At 45.1% G+C, this 21,267-nt stretch overlaps 1 protein-coding gene across 2 annotated transcripts in view; it reads left to right on the top strand.

Annotated features, from left to right (window-relative positions):
- The window catches only part of Csmd1 (CUB and Sushi multiple domains 1), a 1,511,659-nt gene that overhangs the window by 1,159,176 nt on the left and 331,216 nt on the right, over window positions 1-21,267 (top strand). For both annotated transcript variants that reach the window (XM_087901170.1, XM_087901171.1), the window contains exon 12: window positions 2,867-2,979. In XM_087901170.1, coding sequence (XP_087757296.1) covers window positions 2,867-2,979 — 113 coding nt within the window. The remainder of the gene's footprint in view (window positions 1-2,866; window positions 2,980-21,267) is intronic.

The raw sequence follows: 21,267 nt of genomic DNA on the forward strand, positions 1-21,267 counted from the left end.
CAGGCACCTTGGTCAAACATAAATCCTTTGTTGGGTGAGAATGTTTGGGAAGGCAAAGGATGCTCCTAATCCTTCAATAAAGAGACACAGGATGATCAGTAAGGACATTAGTAAGGGACACAGGACATGAAGGCTTTTTCTTAACAGGGTGTATAGGAAACAGACAAGGTCTAGCTGCACCGTTAGTGATCAACCAAAAGTAAATGCAAAACCCTTGAGAGGTCATTACATAATTGGCAGAGGAGGAGCTTAAATATACCCTGGCCACACTAAATCTCCACTGGAGATACCAAGAACTTTCCTGCTCAGATACCGTTGATGGGAATTTAAATAGAATGCTCAATCTAGACCCTTGAAGACAGAAATCGAAATTATGGAAACAGAAATCAGAAAATACAATTGCATGCTTGGGAATTTGTAACAGGTAACATGAAGAGTTATACCGTGGAAAACCTGCCCATCTGTTATGTCAGCCTTATGGGTCATCTACCAAGCAGATGAGCACTTTAGCAGGCCTTGAGTTATCCACACCCGGGAGTCCTACTCAGCGATGGGAAGGGAGGAACTGATAGTGTACAAGTCATACGACTGACCTGGGGAACTAAGCCAAGCAGACAAAACCAATTATAAAACAGGCAAACTGTGGTCTCGTTTATGCAATAGCATAATGAAGGAATCTGGAGCTAGAGACAGACTCGTGGTTGACAGTGATGTGTGGCAAGAAGGAGAGGGCGTGTGCGCATCTTTGAAGATGGACTGTATTGACCGCAACCTGGATTCCCAAGTCTACACATGTGTTGAAGAGAGTTACACACACATACACACAATCACACACACACAGAGAGAGAGAGAGAGAGAGAGAGAGACAGAGACAGAGACAGAGATACAGAGACATACAGAGACAGACAGGTCACATGGGCTTCCCAAGACAAGTAGGTCATCCATCCATGCTGCGACAATATCTTACAGGTCTGTAAAATCTTAGCATTGGAGGAGACAGGAAAGAATACATGTGGACTCTTTATGTTACCTCTGTCAACTTTATTAGTACAATATTTTACTAGAAAAAATAAAAATACTAGTATTAATCACGTTCCCCATACACACACACACACACACACACACACAGAGAGAGAGAGAGAGAGAGAGAGAGAGAGAGAGAGAAAGAGATGAATTCTAAGTAGAGAAATTAAAATAAGGAAACTCATGAGTATCTTTCCCTCAGTTCTGCTGAGCAAAGTATTTTACAAAGTCTTAATTCACTTATGGGATGCTTAGGGAGGCAGGTACAGCTGTAGATGTTTTGGCAAAGCTAGAGGGAAAAGCAGGGATCAGAGATGGGCCCAGGAGGCGGCCTCCCTGGGGGATCTGCAGGCTGGCTCCCTTTCTCAGGAGCCACAAAGCTATGCATTTATGATCCATGTGCTGTTTGGCTGATTATTCTTCAACAAAATGCATGCACAGAAAAGCAAACAAATCTCCCTTACAATCAAACAAGCAAACACAAGAGAACAATCTCCCAACAAAGACAGATCTTCAGACATACGTGTGTAGCAAGCGTACATCGCTCACTGGAACACGTTCCTTTTCCAGCCTGAGTGTAATGAAGCCTGAGTTCCTCGGCGTGTAATGACTGCTGTTCATCTTCCTTTGAAGAAGCAGGTTTTCGAGGCCGTCTGTGAGGAGAATGTTGGGTTGATAGACGGCTGCTGTGATTGATAGTGCAAATCATGCGTTCACATTCCCGAAACCACTTTGCTGAAAGTGAAGCTTCCTATTTGATTAGGGACATTTGTTTTGGGTGAATTGATTTCCTTCCTGCACTTTTTCCTGTTTCAACATGCTATTCTGTCGGCGTGTTGAGTTCAGTCGATGGATTTGGTGTTTCTTTTCACCGGCTGACAGAGCAGGGGATGTGACCGGTTTCTGAATACACACTGAATGCTTCCTAAAACTATCTTGTCATTTGACTTGGATGTTCGGTAAATTCTACCATGTCTATCTCAACCACACATATGCTGTTCTTTTCAATATCATTATAATGTGTAATTACCTTTAATACATCTTAAAAGAGATTCTGTATGCAAGGTGCAGAATTCTAAACTAGATAGAGTAATGAACCTATAGGGTTTCTCACCTTGCAAAGGTATCACGCAATAAAGTAATGAGCCACAGGGTTCACCTCCCCGTCACCTAGCACAGCTGGCTCTTTGCTTTTCCAGGTTTGTATTGATTTATCCCTGTAAATATTGTACCTAGGGAACATGTCAATTCCAGTAAATGAAATGGTCTTTTTTTAAAAAATTGTTTTTATTTTATGTGTATGATTGCTTTTCCTCTGTGTATCTGTGCATGCCACGTGTGTGCAGTGCCAGGGGAGGCCAGAGAGATTATTGGATTCTTTGAAATTGGAGTTTCAGATGGTTGTGAGCCACTGTGTGGGTACTTGGAACTGAACCTAGGTCCTCTGTAAGTTCAATAACCATCGAGCAATATCTCCAGTCCCCTGTAGCTTTTTTTTTTTTAAATGAAAATAGCTATGTGTTTACAGTGACTGGATAGTCACCAAAAATGCCAGTGATCATAATATTTAAATAGTTATATAAATGACAAGCTGTTACAAGGTTTTGAAAGAGAGTGTTCCATAGGTGTGATGTGACGTGTGTCTGTGTGTATTTGTGTGTGTGTGTGTGTCTGTGTGTGTGTCTGTGTGTGTGTCTGTGTGTATGTGTGTGTGTGTGTCTGTGTGTATGTGTGTGTGTGTGTGTGTGTGTGTTGACTGTTCAAGCAACAAGTTCCTGCTCTGAGGAAAAGTCAGTTTATTTGTGGACAGTACTCAAAGTCTGATGGTTTCCCTTCTGCGCAGGCTCACAGGCTCCAGTGTCCCTGACCTCATCGTGAGCATGAGCAACCAGATGTGGCTGCACCTGCAGTCAGACGACAGCATCGGCTCTCCAGGGTTTAAGGCTGTGTACCAAGGTAGGTCCAAATCGCCTCAGTGCTTCAATGGAAGGCTTCCAAGAGTGAAGAGGCCGTTCCATACATGACAGAGGGAAATGAAAAGGACATGTTGGAACACTGTTTGTAAATTAGATCAGTGCTCTATGGTTAGAGTCCTCTCTCAATGGCCTGTCTCTGAAACCAGACTGCATGAGGCATGTCATTCTCATGTCAAAATAGAAAACAACAGAGGCTACAAACTTGAGCTATGAAACATGGGTAGTCCTGTGGATCTCTTGGCAATATCATATTGATCATTATTTCTAAAACTTGTTCCCACTATATCTGGTATTTTGCAGTTGAAAGTAAAATGAACAGTATATTTGTCTAGCCATGATTTACAGTTTTGAGGTTGCTGGTGAGCCAGCCCAAGTATCTGAGATGAAATGTCTGTGATCGTCGTTGTTGATGAATGGGGCTAGAACTCTGGTAGTCACAGGGAACTGATAGTGATGCTGGTGGCTACTGAATCTTCGCTGCCTGTGGCTTCCTCCTGACAGAGGGGTGGCTGGCCCTGGGGCCTCTGGCCACTTGACTCTGAACATGTTAAACTTGCTCCTATTTGAGATTCTCCACATATTGTCTGTTTAAGATATTTGACATCATAGAAGGGTGTGCACTTGAAGTATGCTCTCATTTTTAAATATATGCCATAATAGTATCCCCAGTTTTCATAACGTATCATCTGGTTGTGTTGATGAAGTCAGAGAAACAGATAACAAAGAAGGACCCACCAACCCCAGACAGAAAGTGTAGAGGATACACATTGCAAATGAGAGAGCACATCTTGGAAAACTCCATTCTTTGTTTTGTTTTGAGATGGAGTTTCTCTGTGTAATAGCCCTGGCTGTCCTGCAACTCTCTCTGTAGACCATGCGGCCTCAAACTCACTGAGATTCTCCTGCCTCTGCCTCCCGAGTGCTGGGATTAAAGGTGTGCACCACCACTGCCTGGCGGAAAACTCCATTCTTTCCACGTAAGTGGAGGTAGTCAGGATGTGAACATGTCCTTTGTGGGGAGTGGCCTGACATGACATCCTTGGCTAGAAGATAAGAAATAAATTTTCCTTGCAGGAAGCATGGAGTAGTTTGGAGACTTACATGACTCTTTATCATTAAAAAATGTCTACAACAAAAGTAGAGATATACCTAATCCTTTCATAGGCTAGTCCTGAGATGCAGAGATAATTGCAGATATCTCTAGATATGACCTTTAATGGATTTTCTACATGAGTGTTTCCTAACTCAAGAATACACAGCTGAGGTATATTGCCCACATGGCATACAGTTACTGCAACCTTGGGTGGAGTCTAAAAACATCCGGGAAGTACCAAATGCCTCCTGCCAGGAAGGGCTGCAGAGGACTTGCTCTTTTAGTTTAAAGACAGCATTACAAGGTTGAGCTTAAAAAGCAGAGGTAAGCCTCAAGGTAGAGGGTACATCTCTGATTGTGAGGGTCCAAATAATCTCAAATTAGACATGAATACCCCTGCTATGTTCGACTTGATGACCAGGCATATTAGCTGTACCTGCCTTTACCTCTCTCTCTCTCTCTCTCTCTCTCTCTCTCTCTCTCTCTCCAATGTCAACAGTCAATTGAGAGCTACATCTTGAAATGTTACGAGTTCAAGGGTGACAGTGTTCAAGGAGCTGACTGTTCAGTACAATATGTGTCATCATTAGCTACATCAATGATCCAAAGGTTTAAAAAATCATGGAGCTTTGAAAATTTAGAACACTGAAAAGAACATCGGGAAAGGAGATCTTTTAGAAAAACTTCCATTTCTTTTTAAATTTTCTTTGCTACATTTATTTATGTCTTTGGTGAGTGTGAGAACTTAGGTGTACCCATGTGTCACGGGACACATGTGTCATGTGTGGAGGTCAGAGGATTTCTTGTAGGTGTCACCCCCGTTCTACCATCGGGGGGGGGGGTCTAGGGACGAAACTCTGGTCACCAGGTTTGGGAGAAGCCACCTTCACCCTCTGAACTATGTCACAGGCCTGAGAGACAGTGCTCCAGGATGCTATGGGAACCTGATGCTGGAGATAATAAGCAAGTCACTCACTGTGTGGCTCAGCTGCTCGTGAGTTATCAGAAATCGCACACCACAGACATTGGAGGAGGATCCAATTTTCCAGATGTTGATTCTGCTTGGCTTTAGCTGACACAGAGCTAAGGACACAGGCTCTAAGCTGTGCCATGCTGGGCACTGGCTCCACCCCTTCACAGTGTGACTTAGGGAAAGTCATTTCATCTCTTTACGGTGCTCCTGCCTTCTAATAACAAGGTGCAGGGATCACAGTAACAACATCTGCTTGACGGGTTTGCTGTAAAAACTCAAATGACTTTAAGAACCCAACAAAACAAACACCAGCTAGAGACGGACATTTGCATTCCTATTTTTTATCAGAGCATATTTCCTGCCCCCTCTTTATTTTATTATAAAACACATAACCTCAGAAAAGGGAATTGTGACAATGTACCTCATACATCTTCACCTTCCTAATTGGCCAGGGAATGTCCTCAGAGGCACATGGCATCTGTCAGCATGCAGGTATCACAGGAAAGGCAAGGATGGACACCATCTTCCGCATATTCATCTATCCATCCGTCTGTCTGTCTCTCTGTCAGCTATCATCTGTCTATACGTCTATCAGTCTGTCCATTGTCAGTCTGTCCATCCGCCTCCATCCACCTACATACTATCTCCTATCATCTATAGCTGTCTATCTGTCAGTATCTATCTAGTCTATCATCTGACTCACTATCATCTATGTGGAGAATGCTGACACTTTACCTTAAGAAAGAAACAAGCTCTAAGGAAAATTTCAAAAGCAAGGTGCAATCCTTAAGGTCATTTTGTTATGTCTAAATCAGCTTAAAGTTTCATAATACCAGAACTCTTGTTAAATTGTTACAGTGGGTAGTACACATTTAAAATTATATGGATTGTGTTACAAAAGATGCTGTGGGCCAGCAGAACAGGGGAAAGACAAGGACCTCCCTTGCGTTCAAGCTCCTCGGGAACGACTGTGGTCAGCCTTGGTGGCTATGTCACACACAGTCATGGGACTATGGGTTAAGTGCTCCGCCTTTTGTTTACTGCTTTGACTATAATCCTGTGAGTCCCCTCTAAGTGTCCTTCCTGTCATGAAACTAACATTAAGTTACAGTTCATCACACAGGGGACTAGCCAGCTGCATTTTCACAAATCATGTTGCATGTCATTCCCCATGGTTATTCATGGTTTAGTAGGGGGTAAATCAGAGGAAACATCCACCAGCAAGGACTGCTTTGAGATAACAGCAAAACCTCCTTCCAGCTCCCAGTAAGGATCTTCCCAGGGAATTTTCAAGTTCCACACCCCTGCATTAGTCAGCTGCAGAATGACCCTTGCTGGGGCCGCAGTAACCACGGGACTTTGCTTCTGTGGTGGGTGTAAGGTCAGGATCACTGCGAGCCAGAGACAGGTGACAGGAAAGTCGCCTCTCAGTGAGGAAAAGGTGGGGCCCATGGGACTCAGATCCTTAGGTCCTCCGCCTGTGCTGCTGACTTTGCTGGACTTGTCACAGGTGCGTGCCTCATCTGTGGGAGCAGGCAGGATTAGAGAGAGGGCGTGGCCCATGAGCAGAAAGAGGTTTGCACGGCACTTAGAAAATGGTTCTTCCCTGGCCTGCTAGCACAGAGCTCACATTTCCTAAACCCAGGCATGGGCCCTGCCAGAATGACAGTCCAGTTCCGGAAACCAGGACAAGGCCTGGGGAGTGACGGTATATCACCTCTTGTTTAAATTGTGAAGACCCACAGTGTGACATTGCAAAGCAGTAGGACCCAAGGTAGATTTTTGAAAACCTATTGGGGCTTTACTTAAATCTATCCCAGGTGGCTCCTTTCCTAGAAACAGACACTTTGCTGGAGACTATAGAGAAAAATCTGTTGGGGAAGTTTAGCAGAAGAAGCTGTCTTTAAACACGTGCTGGGACTGGAGAGATGGCTCAGCTGGTTAAACACTAAGATGATCCACAGAGTGGAGAGAACCAACCTCTGCAAGTTGTCCTCTGACCTCTGCATATACAGACACCAGGAAAGGAAGGAAGGAAGGAAGGAAGGAAGGAAGGAAGGAAGGAAGGAAGGAAGGAACGAACGAAAGAAAGAAGGACGGAAGGAAGGAAGGAAAAGAAAGAGGAAGGGAAGGAAGAAAGAAAAGAAAGAAGGAAGAAGGAGGAAGAGGGGAGGGAGGAAACTAGGAAGAGATAAAAAAACATACTCCTTAGAAGTGCCAAATGCGGGCAGGAATCCTAGAAGTTCAAAGACCCAGAAATCCCAAGATTGCTCCTATCTTACAGTATTGTTTATAGCATAGTGGCAGTGGTGTGCGGACCTCAGCAGGGTCACAGAGGAAATGAGGCCAAGTCACCCATGTTGCACAAGACTGGAGATATTCTGTCTTGGAACCCTCAACAGCAGCTAGAGAGTGGGACTGGCTGAGGCTGGCACCAACTAGCCTGCTCAATTAACCAAGTGGGCAGCGGGCTTTAATTGCTGCGAGGATCAGGCTAATGCTGGGTAATTATTCTGCATGCAAACATGCTGTCCTTGCACTTGGGAGAACACTGTTATTTTTTTTTTCTCTTGAAAAATCGTTTACTTCATTGTCCTTTTTTTTTTTTTACATGAATGTGTATTAAAACTCCTGTTTCCCTTAGGACGTGAAATTCTTTTGGGATCTCAAAATGATAATTTGGTTAGGATGTTATTTGTATTGTCACGCTAATGGATCCCGCTGTAGTGACAGCAGTGACCCTGTAGGTACAGATGTCCTGGCCACGGAAGCTCTTTCCTTTGAGCGTGGACTCGGTCTCAAGCTTCCCACAGCTGCTCCACCTCAGTGACATAATGCGCTTGCTCACATAGGTTCTCTGGTGACTGCACTCAGGTGCTTTTGACACGACCCATTTCTTTCCCCCGTTAACCAGTTGAGACCCATCTCTCAGGCTATTCCACAAGGAAATAGAATCAAAAAGAACATAGGCTAGTGTGAAATGATGCTGCAGGAGAGAACAACCACAGTGGGAAGGGGCTGTGCCAGTCTTTAGCTATCAGGGAAGAGTATGAGGAATGAGGCCTCCCTAGGGAGGAGACATCTCAGCAGTGGGGCCTCTGTGACTGCTGTCAGCTCCTCTCTGGTGAGAGGTGGGAGGAGACTATGAATGTGGATCTCACCAACAGTCTTTACCCCGAGTTCTGGAAAAGTTAGAACTCAGCACTTCCTGCTTCCCGCAAAGCTGGTTAGATAGAAGACGAACATGTGGAAGGAGGGGTGACTACACTCTGTAGAAATGGAAACACTAGACTGGGCATGCCCCAGTGCAAGATGGGAAGAGAGAGAGAGACAGAGAGAGAGACAGAGAGAGAGAGAGAGAGAGACAGAGAGAGAGAGACAGAGAGACAGAGAGACAGAGACAGAAAGGGATTTTTCAATAAAGCTGAGAGAACTGCAGAAGCACAAAGTGTGAAACTCTGCCGAGACCTCAGCACCAGGGACTCCCAGTGAAGCCCCCCAGGGACCCATACATGCTGAGCATTCCCTCCACTACATCAGCAAGTGGGTGCCTTGCTTGTGATGAGCACTTGGGCGGGAAGACCTTCAGCTGGGCCACAGTGGGTCGTGACTGACGTGGCCAGTGGTGGAGCTGGAGGAGGCTGGGATGAAGGTGTCAGGTATGGCGTTGCCTCCAAGTAAAATGGACATGATGCAGAGACTGTGCATAGGATGGGCAGGCGGCAGCCAGAGCCACTTCCGCCTTTCATGTATTTCAAAGCTCAGAAGCTCAGACCTTGAGGAAAGCACAGGTGGCAGAGGGCTAGTGTCCTCTTGTTAAGTACCATCCCCATTCCTGTCAGGAAACTTGGCTCCGAGGCTATGTAAGTCCCAGAAGGGCGATTTTTATTCTAAAATATCCAGATACTTAAAATAATTTTGGTTTCCAGTTTCAGGCTGTACTAGCTGTTTTTATCAGCTTTGTCCAACCCAGAGTCACCTGGGAAGAGAGACGCTCCATTGAGGAGCTGTCTGGACCTGTCTGGACCTTGGCTGGTGGGTTTGTTGGTAGAGCATTTTCTTGATTGCTGGTTTGTTGACAGAATTTTCTGTCTTTCCCAGTCCCACAGCCATTCAGTCTAAAAGAAACACACAGAGACTGTGTGTTTGATTACATTAATTACAAACTGGTTGGCCTATTAGCTCAGGCTTCTTATTAACTAACTCTTACAACATAGATTAACCCATAATTCTTGTCTGTGTTAGCCACGTGGTATGGTACCTTTTATCAGTGAGGCATTCTCATCTTGCTTACCTTGTATCTGGGTGACAACTGCAGACTGAGCCTTTCCTCTTCCCAGAATTCTCCTATTCTGGTCACCCTGCCTGTACTTCCTGCATGGCTACTGGCCAATCAACTTTTTTATTAAACAAATACAAGTGATAAATCTTTACAGAGTACAAGACCATGTCCCACAGTACTGGTTGATGTGGAGGATCCAGCTCACTGAAGGTGATGCCATCTCTAGGCAGGTGGTCCTGGGCTGTGCAAGAAAGTAGCTGAGCAAGCCATGGGAAGCAACCTGTGTGCAGCATCCCTCTGTGGTTTCTGTTTCAGTTCCTGCTCTGACTCCCCACACTGGTAGATTAGGACCAGGATGGGCACCATATATGCTGGAATGAACCCTTTCTGCCTCATGATCTTACCACAGCAACAGAGTGGCAAAGTAGAGGAAACACATGTGACGATCAAGAAGCCCTGATTATAAAAAGCTAGAATCAGAAACGATTCACTTCCCAGCTTATAGATTCTTAGGCATTCAGGAGGCTCGGGCTGTATATGACTTAGTCAAACCAACCCAGGGCTTGTTAAATAGAGTCTATTATTGGTGTGAAGAGCCTGCAGCAATAGCATTCAGAAAATTTTCTGGTTTGGGTTCAAGTGTTTTAAAAGCAAGGAAATCACATCTCACCTTTTCTTCAGGATTGGCCCATTTAATTTTAACTTTTAAAATTCTTCTATAGTTATTGAGGTATGCTTTATAAGTACATTAAGTGCTGTCTTCTGCTGCTTCTGCTGTGCAGAGCTCGGTGCAGGAAGGGAGGGCGGAGGAAGCACAGATCTGTTATGCACTTCTGCTCTGTGCAGGCAGTGAGCTCCACATCCTCTGGCCCACGGGCTTTTGTCTTCTACTCATAGGTACCTTTAGCACTTCCTGTAGTTGGTCCTCACCTTGTCTCTCACTCTGTCATAGGGAAGGGGACTTGACGGTGTGAAATTGCTCTTCTTTTAACAGAGAATTCTATTTAGTGCTTTAAAAATTCGTGAAGATTTGAGAAAAGGATCCAAGCAATATGTTTTGGAAATATAAGAAACATTGCAAAATATCTGGAGACTATTTCCATGCTGACAAGTTCCCTTGCTGGCTTAGCCATCTGGTCAGCATTTGACCTGAGACAGTGGCCATTGCCGAGGACCCTGAAGGTTTTGGATGACACCTGCTGGGCTGTGGATACAAAACCATTCCCGTCTGACCCCTTTTTGGTTACACCATAGCCTAATTTTCACAATATAAGCATTTAGCAGTCCCTGCTAGGCACTGGCAAAAGTCAGTGCCTTCATTAACAAATCTCACAGAAGATCTTCTCCTCTTTCAAAAGGCAACTTGTGTTTCTTCTCTGTCTTTCCTAACAGGCATCTTCAAATGCACATGTTAAGCATCCTTCCTGATTTTTTGGTTCCCTCCCCTCTCCCTTTCTTCCACCTACCCAGAGAAAGTCATGGGACCCCAGTGGTCCAAGGACAATCTTGTGCTGCATCCTCTTATGCTTCTGAGAGCCAGCCCATCCACAAACAGTCTGCTTTCCTTGCTTCTCTTTGCTCTCCCTCTCTGGATTAGCAGCTCCATTTCAATCATGTGTAATCCCGAATCCTTTCTCTTTTACCCTTTTTCATGTGTATGTGCATTCCATTGTGTTGTGGTGCATAGCACATGTGTTTGTGGATACCTGAGGTTGACTCATCCTCCATCATCCTTCCAACTTACTCACTGAGGCAGGCTCAATCAGTCAAACCTAGAGCTCACTGATACAGCTTTTTTCACAGACCAACTTGCTATAGGGATCCCGTTTCTGGTTCCTGAAGCTGGGCTTACAGATGATCTGATATGCCCACTCATTTATGTGGGTTCTGGAATTCTAATTCTAGTCCTGACATTTGCACAACAAGTGTGTACTTGTTGAGACATCTGCCCGGTTCTTAAATACTACTTTTAAGTTCTGCCTGAATTATTAATGTCTGTTCAGATAGCTCCCCTTTCATCAGCCTTCTAAAACCCCACTGGGATTCTTTCTTCCCTTGGCTCTTCTTTCTTCCTTTCTTTCTGGCTTCATCCTCAGGTGAGTTCCTTATATGGAGCATAAGACAGTTTCCAGCAGATGAGACTTCAAAATGTTCTTTCTTCAGCCTCTGCAGAAAGAGAACAGGATACCTCTAGAGACACCCACATCAAGGATGGTTAAGGAACAGCTGAGCCCCTCTGCCTGCTTTCTAGTTCTCTCACCACTACGTCAGGAAGAATCTGACAGTATGTTTTGAATGCTTATCCTTTCCCGAGGCAGCCAGAGTGGACAGCACCATGCCAGAAACACAAGGGCTCTGAGCAGAACACCATAATAGCGTAGAAACCATTCTGTATAACAGTGGGCTGCGGCCAGCCCAGTCTACCCTCTGAATGCCTGTCTTCTCTGAACTTCAACCTATGATTTCCATAGAAGCAGTAATGAGGCACCAGCCTGCTTCATGATCCCCTTGAAGCATGATTCTTGCTCAGCACCTTCCTCTGAATGTGTCCACTTCCTCTGAAAATGTCTTCAAACAGATTTCCTGTGGGCAAAATCTAGGTGTCTCTTATTTCTTTATTGTTGTCGTACACCCTATTTCACTTTTCGGCTAGTCACCGTATCGATGAAATTAATATATATTTCATGAAAATCTTCAATGTGTTGTATGTGTGTCACACGACACAAATACTATTTCCTTGCTTTTTCTGGATGGAGCAAAATGGTGCTGAAGTGGCTATGAGACCATGTGGCTGTGTGGAACACTCCTGGGTGGACGACCATGCTGGAGGACATGGGGGAGGCTTGTGTGTATTGCTCACTGCAGAGTGTAATTGTGAGAACCGGTGACCGAGTGGGACACACACAGGTGGGTGACCATGTGGGGACCCGGGGATGGTCACTGGACAGCATGACCATGAGGTAAGAGCAGTGACAGGAACTGGCCTGGGGAAGTAGCGTTGGGAGCTGCTTTCCTTCCCGTTGTGACCCTTTCATGCTTCATCAGGGCCCATGGTTCTTTGATGTCTGCTTAATCCCTTCAGAAATGAGGCATTGGGACATAATAGCCGAGGCGACACATGGCTTGAATTGCATTAAGAGCGCTCCACCTTCCTGACAGTGAGCTCGTGGCTGTGGACTGTTTGATTCTCCCCATCCCCAGCTGCTTTGCTGAAGAGTCATTACGTGCAAGCCCACAGCGTGCTAACTCGGCCCTTTCTCCCTCCAGTCAATTAGTGCGCTAATTTCTCCATGTTCTTGGAGTTAGAAGACCGTTTATGAAGGCAGTCTGCTAGAATTTAATAATAATAGCTCGGGCCATGTCAGCACACGCTCCTCTTCCCAGCGAGTTCTACCCAACAGGTCCCAGAGTTTGAAGGTCCCAAGTTGCCTCCTCTCATGAGAAGGAAAACAGCTTCAGATTGTGGTAGCCTTGTTTCTGGTCCCCTCCCTGCTTTGTGCGCACAGTCTGTCTACACACAGAGTGGTATCTGCAGTTTGCTCAGAGCCCCTGGTGAAGGTACAAGGACACCCTCATGCTTTTTCTGGTACTCCATTGTGCAACTGCCCAAGCTTCCAATCCTCCTTTGCCCTTAGCTTTCCATGTGCCTGTAAGAAACTCCCTGATTGTCTGATTATCTGTCTCGTTATGTGTGAGGTGGGATTTTAATAGCAGGGTGTGTATCAGAATAAATTATAGAAACAGATACGGCAACCCATTGCAGCTGATGAAGGGTCCTCGACTAGAAGCTGTAATTGTGTTTGCGTATTTTTGCAAACTGTCGGCATAAATGCATGTTTTACCTGACGGAGAGTCATCTAGAAAAGCAAATAAAACTAATTGCATAATAGCTCACAGCCTGTGGTCTGGACCCATGTTTTAGTTCCTGGCACTCTCTGCCTCTTCTGGGACAAAGAATGCATTAGAAAGAGCATGGCAGCCTTCTTTCATGTTTGCCCCCACGGCTCTGGCTGTATGCCCTTTCTTGAAGTCAATTTCATTACAACAAACTTTTCAAATTAGTTTTGAGTCTATTTCAACTTTACTGTTATCTTTCCAAACTATTCACTTTCTTGTCAAAAATATAATTATCCGCCCAGGTCTGGGACAGCGTGCTTGGCTTTTCATTCCGCTCCGTTCCCAGCGGTATGCTCAGAGCTACAGTCATTCCTGCCGCACAATCTCCTTCAGCATCAGGATGATGGACCTCGCTGCACCCTCTTTCTCTCCCTATCGCAATCAATTTGAACGATGCCATTCCTTCCCAGGATATAATCCCTCGGCCACATTTGAGTGTGATTCTTCCTGTTGTCCCTCAAGGTTCTAGCCTCTAACTCTTCCCCTGCTTCTGCCTCTAATCCTGTGGAGCTGCTGCACACCTCATGGCCTGGTCTTTACCTGTCCCCACCAGCTTCCGTGTCTGCCCACGGGTTGCTGCAGATGACGCCTGTGCGGTACATCCCCGCCCCTGCCCGGTACATCCCCGCCCCTGCCCTGGCTCTGTAGCTCTTGGTCCGAAATGCACAGTTCACTATCCGCCTTCTGGGGAAGCTGGTGGAACATGGCCCTTGGTAAGGAGCTGGAAACACTGAGCTAGGGGGTAGCACTTGGGATTGAGCAATGTTCGGCTCAGTATCTCCCTAGTTCCTTGATTTCCACCTATGATAGAGGAATCCTGTCACTTGCCTTGTGGGAACTCCGTAAGACTGAGCTAAGTTGTTGCATCTCTGGGCTCTGAACTAATTTGATATTGCGGCAGGCTCTGAGATCAGAGTGACCCTTATCCCACAATGCTACCCTTGCACTGGGTCCCGCACAACAAAGATCCCTTCCTAATCTATCCTTTAGATCCAGAACACATGAGTCAGACTATGTGAGACATTTTCCTTCCCCATTCCAATGTCTATATATTTTACATTATTACGATTGCTCCCTTGCTTGGTGGCTGTAATTGGTTGATGTAACTTGCAAGCCTCTTTCTGTCACTATTTTATTCTTCCGTATTCTCGAGAAGGGAGAGTTATCCTGAAGAAGTTTCACTCTGTCAATTGCATGAGTATAGCAACTTAGGGCAGATGCTTTAACTGTTATCAGGGTTCAGAGGTTTGTGTGGCTTTTTTTTTTTTTTTTTTTTTTTTTTTGGTAAGACTGCTTCATACCTACAGGTGTCCCTCTGTTAGGGGCACAGCACTTTGGATTGTCACAGGTGGAAGTTACAGGTGGGAGCTTCAGGTAGGGCCTGCAGGTGGGGGCTACAGATGAAGAACATTCCAGCCCCATCATTCCATACCCTTCCTTAGGACCTCCTGACGTGAGTGGGCCATGTGGGTGTGCAGTAATGAAGTTTACAGGTCTGACCAGGTAGACATTCCTGTTTCTGATTAGGTGCTATTTTCAGATTGGGTGCTATTTTCAGATTGGGTGCTTGTAGTATCTTCAGCCTGAGAGCTGCTGATGCTGGACCTGGCTACCTTTTCTTAGATAACAAACATGGAAGGGCTGTGCTGTGCACCTTACCGTGTTCAGCTGCACCTGTGGTCTCTCCTCAATGGGAACCAGCATGTCTTCCCTCACAGCTGGGTCCCTCTGACCCCCACTGAGGACATCTGTCCTAAAGCGATGAGCTCGTATTGGTGTTGTGTAACACTCATACAGTTTCGACACATCTGGTGGTGTCTGGTCTGTGGAGCCCACATTCAGCTGGAGCTTAAGGGCACTGCCTCTGCCTTTGGGAATCTCTTTAAGCTAACCCCTGAATGGTCTGCCTAGCTGGGCTCTGATAATCTCTGTGGTACTTACAGTCAGCCAGTCCTGTAGCCAAGGACCCGTTTCTGAGTGGAAAGTCGCGTTAGAGGGAAGAACCTCAGTGTTCACTTGCTGGCTGTTTCTTCAGATCTCAGCGGATCAAATCCCTCCCGACACATACAGGAAGAGTGTGTGTGTTGGGGGGGGGGGAGTTCACACATGTAAGGAGCTCATTCTGGAAGCTTCCAATGCCAGTTCAACAAGAGACCTTGGCCTAATGTTGTCTGACCTCTTTGCTTCCCACACGGAGATTCTGTGATTGCAACTGCTCTGGACAGAGAAACAGAGTAGCAATTAAGTTCCCAAGAAACAGGAGAATTCTAGCAGCAAAGCACCTCATTGTATGTATCTTACTATAAGAAATCTAGGTTGTTTTTGTGTTTATTTTGCTCATTTCATGTCTTACAGTTAAATTACTGTATCCTAAAAATCTTAAAAACAGTTCAACTCTGGATTCACAATTAGAGTTTCTGCCTTGATTTTATTTCTTAATGTCCCTGAATGCCTGGGAAGCACATTTTGTAGCTGTGCTGAATGTTTGCTCACTTCCATTGTTCCCCATCAAAGCTGCAAAAAGAGAAATTATTTTAAGTGTTAATCCTCTGATTTCTTCCTCCGTACCTTTCCTTTTCCTCTACAGGTAAACATTTAATTTTTTATGGTTCATTCTATGTGTTGAGAAAAATTCTCTCTCTCTCTCTCTCTCTCTCTCTCTCTCTCTCTCTCTCTCTCTCTCCCCACCTATCTACATATGTTCTTATCACCTCAATCCACAATATTGTGTTTTAAACTCTTTACTATTTCTCTTACTTAATCAACAATGAAACTCATTCTCGAAGTCCCCTGATTCTCCCCCTTTCCCATTTTTCTCTGTCTGCCCTGCTCTCTCTCTCCCTTTCTCTCTCTTTTCCACAGCTACCAAGTACACTGAAGGAGAGACAGAAATTATTCTTCAACTAATTTACTAAATCTTTGAGTTTTAATTTCCTACCCTTTATTTAAAAAATTAGTCTTGCAGATATAGTTTTGTGTTTGTCTTGCTAGACTTTTGAAACAAGAGGTTAGAGCATGTTGCAGAGTGTGTAGATCCACTGAGAGGACACCCCGGGTGTGCATCCATGAAGAGTGCATCCAAAGAGTGCACACATCCTTGTAGAGCAGACCCAAAGAGGTCTTTGGTCATAAGGCCACATGATCATGAATGCAAATCTTTGGTTTATTTCCCACAACAGCCACGACCATACATATTCATATCAATTTAAGTGGAAATGTGTGGAGTCCTACAGGAAAAGACCATTTTGATAACTAAAAATAACTCTGTTTAGGGAAAACTTAAAACCAGCTCCATCATGTCTTTCAGAGACTAAAGTGAGAGCATTTGACTGTTTATGAGACTCTTATTATCAAAATGCAAAGGAAAATATAGAGAAATATCATTTGTGAATATAGACACCCTTGTGAATGTCTTATGACAGAGAGTTCAATTAAGTTTTCTTCTATAAATAAGTGATTGAATCATCATTTCAAAATAATCCATGATACTAGTAAATAAGGAGTAAAGTGGCCTGATGGGATCAAATAATATAGGGACGTTTTTGACTGATTCAACCCTAACTGGCTAGGGAATGCAGCCAGCGTCAGTTTAGGGGCAGAAAACAATAGCAGCAGATTTTCTCAGAGCTCTGAGTACCAGAGGACCAAAGTGAGGTATCAGGTAGAGCCTCCACCCCTACCCTCTCCAGCTTCTAGAAGGTTCCCAGAACTTCCCAGGCTGTGCCCACATCGCCACCACTGTGGGTCTATGCCCCTCATAACTCTCAAAATGACACCATCGTTCCACACAGGGTCCACCCAGATTAGCTGGAATAATTCTAAACCTCAGAATCTTAAATAATAACCTCAAAGACCATTGTGTTCCATGTAAGGTCACATTCATCGGTTAGGGTGGATGTGTGGATACTGGAGTCACCGTTCAGTCTGGGTAATTCTCAGTGACACAGAGAGAAGTGCTCGTCCTCAGCCTGTGGTCACAGCATGGGCAGGACAGTGTGTGAACAGAGACATCCCTATGAACAGATGTCGCAAACTGGGGGCTGAGGGATGGATCATCAGGAACAGACACAAGGCATGAACTCAGTAGCGGGTGTCTGAGGACAGGCACAGCACACACAGAATGATGGATCCCCGTGAATCGGCATAGCACGAAGGGCTATGCAGAGTGACAAATCTCCAGGAACAGATACGATGCAAAGGGAACTGCGCACGGATGACTGGCTCTCCCTGCCTGGCTGAGTTCCAGTGTTTTCTAAACTGGTTGCTGGAGGCTGGTCATTTAATAGCAGGGAAAGGCAGTAGCAAGTAAGAAGGCCATGAGCCTGGCTCTGTTCACAGGACACATGGTGAACTACACAGAATTGGCGAAGGATTAGCAGGTGAACTCCTGACACCAATAAGCCAGCTTGCTGGACTCACTAGGTGCTAGGTGAGTCAACAAAATGCTGTTGTGTTTCCAGGACCCAGCAATGAACAGCCAATGGGTGACATCCATAGTCATTAGATCAACCTTAGTTAATCGAGGCAAATGGGAGTCTATTTTTTAAACTGGGACCTTAAGATGCTGTTGGAAGAAGAGAAGGAAAACACAGAGGGATGCCTTTGTGCTCTCCAGAGGATGCAGACAACTGATAACTCCAGCTCACAGCCTAAGATGACTGCTTTGAAAACCCCGTTCAGACTGGTGGATGCTCAGTGGCAGAGTCTCTCCCTCACGTGTTCGAATCCTGAGGTTCCACCCCCAACACTTTACAAACATTCCTCCAAGGTTTTAGAGGGATAGATCAAGTGATTTCTAAATGTTTTTGGAAAGGTGAAAAAACCAAATATCTAAAGTGATGTTGAGGGGAAAGAAGAGGGGAGAGAAGGTGTCTGCCCAACATGAGGATTTACCTCACGGCTCCAGTCACCAATGGGACAGTGGTAGAAGGGCACACTTGGGTCCCTGAACTGGAATAGGTACCCCAGTAGGAACTAGTAGACAGCCTCCCCACGCCCTGAAGCTTTAAGTGTAGAAACTGCCCAGGAGAAAGAATAGCCCTTCTCATAACTGAAGATGGAGCAATGGCCATGCCCAGGCCAAATGGGAATATGTCTTCTCGAACAAAAAGCCGTTTAAACCTACAATCAAGCTATGAATGCTTAGAGAGAGCAGGAAATCTCTCTCACACTAAAAAATAGTCCCCTAGACTTGTCCTCCCAATTCCAACTGTTGCTAAAAAGGACATGAGATGGCTCTAGAAACCAGAGACGTTTGCTACATGGAAGATCACTTGCGAATATGGAATAGCAAGCTGTGCACTGCAAGGAGGGGTTGATAAATTAAGTGCCTGATAAATACAGAGGGACTTGACATCGGGGCTGGAGAGATGGCGAAGCATCCAGCGCTGGAGAGATGGTGAAGCATCCAGCGCTGGAGAGATGGTCAAGCAGCCAGGGCTGGAGAGATGGCGAAGCATCCAGCGCTGGCTGGAGAGATGGTGAAGCAGCCAGGGCTGGAGAGATGGCGAAGCAGCCAGGGCTGGAGAGATGTTGAAGCTCTTCCCGAGAACCTAGGTCTGATCCCCAGTGTCCGTATGGTGACTCAAACTTGTCTGTGACCCCAGTTTCCGGGGATCTGCTGCCCTCCTTTGCTCTACAGGGTCCTGCAAGCAGGTAGAACACATGAACTCATACAGCCACACACACACAAACACATAAAAGTAAAAGATAAATATTAGAAAGAAATGAAAAGAAACTTGCCAGCATAGACTGTGAGCACACACGGTTAGGAAGTAGGCAAATGACAGAAACCCAGGAGAAAGTGCGTGACAGCTGAATGAAAAAAAAAATAGTCAAGATGGCTACTTATTGAGGAATGTGCATTGAGATAAAGTGAGATGTTATGATGTAAGACTTCTGAATTAGAAAGTCAACAAACAGTGAAAGCACAAGACACTGCCAGACACGTATTAAAAGGGGATGGGTTGACCACTAGCGAGGGGAAAATAGAACAGCAGTGTGGAGATTTGTTCTACAATCTAAGCATTCAGTTGTGCTGAGGACCAACAGTTGCCGTGTGGCTATTTGTCTCAGAAAAACGAGTAGTTGTGATCACATGATTGTGTCCCACTGAGAGCGAAATTTGTAGTACGTGTATTCATAAATAAAAACTGGAATCTGCCCAAGAGCCATTTAAAGGACTGCCCAAGCTGTACCCATTGCAAAGAATACTACTCAGCAATGAAAAAGAATGAGCTTGAAAGTCCAGGCGAGGAACCCAGAGAGCTGATGGTTGAACAAATGCCAACCCCAAAGGCTCTTTGCTGTGAGATACATTTGCATAATTTACAAAATGATAGACAGAGACAATAGTGTGGTAGTTCCAGAGGCTTGAGGATGTTCTGAGGGTTGGGAACATAAGGAAGATGGCTGTGAAGACCCAATGGCTGGGAGCTCTATGCCTGTGGCGGTCTCCACATGGTTTCCATATAATAGGATGCCACATGGCATTGAGTCTTACAGCTGTTCCTGACAAGAGTCAGCAGAACTCAAAGTTCATTTAGCTACTGTATCACTACTTCAATTCTATGCCAGGCCACACAAAGACGAAGGTAGTCACACGGCAGTAGCCACCTGCGCACTCTGGAGTAAACCCATCAGTGCTTAGCTCTCATTGTGAACGTGAGACGCGAGCCTGCAGTGGCTTCCACGGGTGGTTGGGATGGGGAACATCTCCTTCCCACAGAGATCAGGAGAGGACAGAATCAGTACACTCCATGTGTCTAACCCTTCTAATCAAGCCAGAGGGAACAAGCCAGTAAGCAGCAGCCCTCCATGGCCTCTGCATCAGCCCCCGCTTCCAGGTTCCTGCCCTGCTTGAGTCCCTCTCCTGACTTCCTTCATTACAGGACAGTGATGTTGGAAGCACAAGTCAAATGAACCCTTTCTTCCCCAAGCTGCTTTGGTCATGGTGTTTCATTCCAGCTACATTCACTCTTGCCAGGGCACAGGCACTCTCAGATCTATAGAGAAGACCAACACAGACTCAAAATGAAGTAATATATTTCCAGAGTGTATATGTGTGTTTATGTATGCTCGTGTGTACACATTTAGCGATTGAATTCCAGTTCTCTTCCTTCCATGCTGTAATCAATTTACACACACATACACCACATGCATGCACACACTCACCCATGACCATGTACACATCACTATAAAATAAGTGAAAAACACTATTAAGTCAACACCCCTGGGTAAAACAGACTTCCCATCCACTGAGGGTCTATGCCACTGGTAAGTCATTTTATACAAAGAAGTATAAACTATAAGTTATGGAAAGTAAATAAGTACTTACTCTATCTTTATCTCATAGGCATCCTTATGCTGACAATCCATTGGAACAATTTTATTTAAAGATGCTTTATTCACAGTAAACTGTACATATTTAAATCCACACCCTGTGATGAGTTTTGACAGCTGAGTTCACTGCTTTGTGACATTTTAATTTCCAATCCCTCAGAGCCTCTTGTGTCACCTTGACCCACGTGGGACTTGTCAAAAGGTGTTTTCTCAAGCACCTGTGCATCTATCTATTCTGCAAATATTCCCACATAAATAACAGTAAATAGGAAGGCAGGATTTCGACACCTCTCAAAAAGGAGGTGTTTCTACTGTTCCCAGGGATTCTACTCTTTCTGTCAGTGAGGCTTAAACTGATCCTAAGAATTTCACCCTACAAGTCAATCACAGCAAAGTGACTTATTTATCACCTTTATTATTTTACTTTTTAATACCAGATTTATGGTGCACTGATGGGAATACTGAACAGTCACTGAGTGATGAGCTGGCCCTGTAGGATGTTGCACTGCTTTACAAAGAGTGTCTGCCAAACAAACACACACACACACACACACACACACACACACACACGAGGGTCAGGCTACAAAGAGTAGCTGCTGCTGCTGAGGGGATTGGGAGCATGTCACTGACCAGGTATGGTATGAAGGATACAAACATTCTAAGAATCTCATAGCATCCATGG

This window comes from Myodes glareolus, chromosome 23 (assembly GCF_982192425.1).
Source record: "Myodes glareolus chromosome 23, mMyoGla1.1, whole genome shotgun sequence".
Taxonomy (NCBI): Eukaryota; Metazoa; Chordata; class Mammalia; order Rodentia; family Cricetidae; genus Myodes; species Myodes glareolus.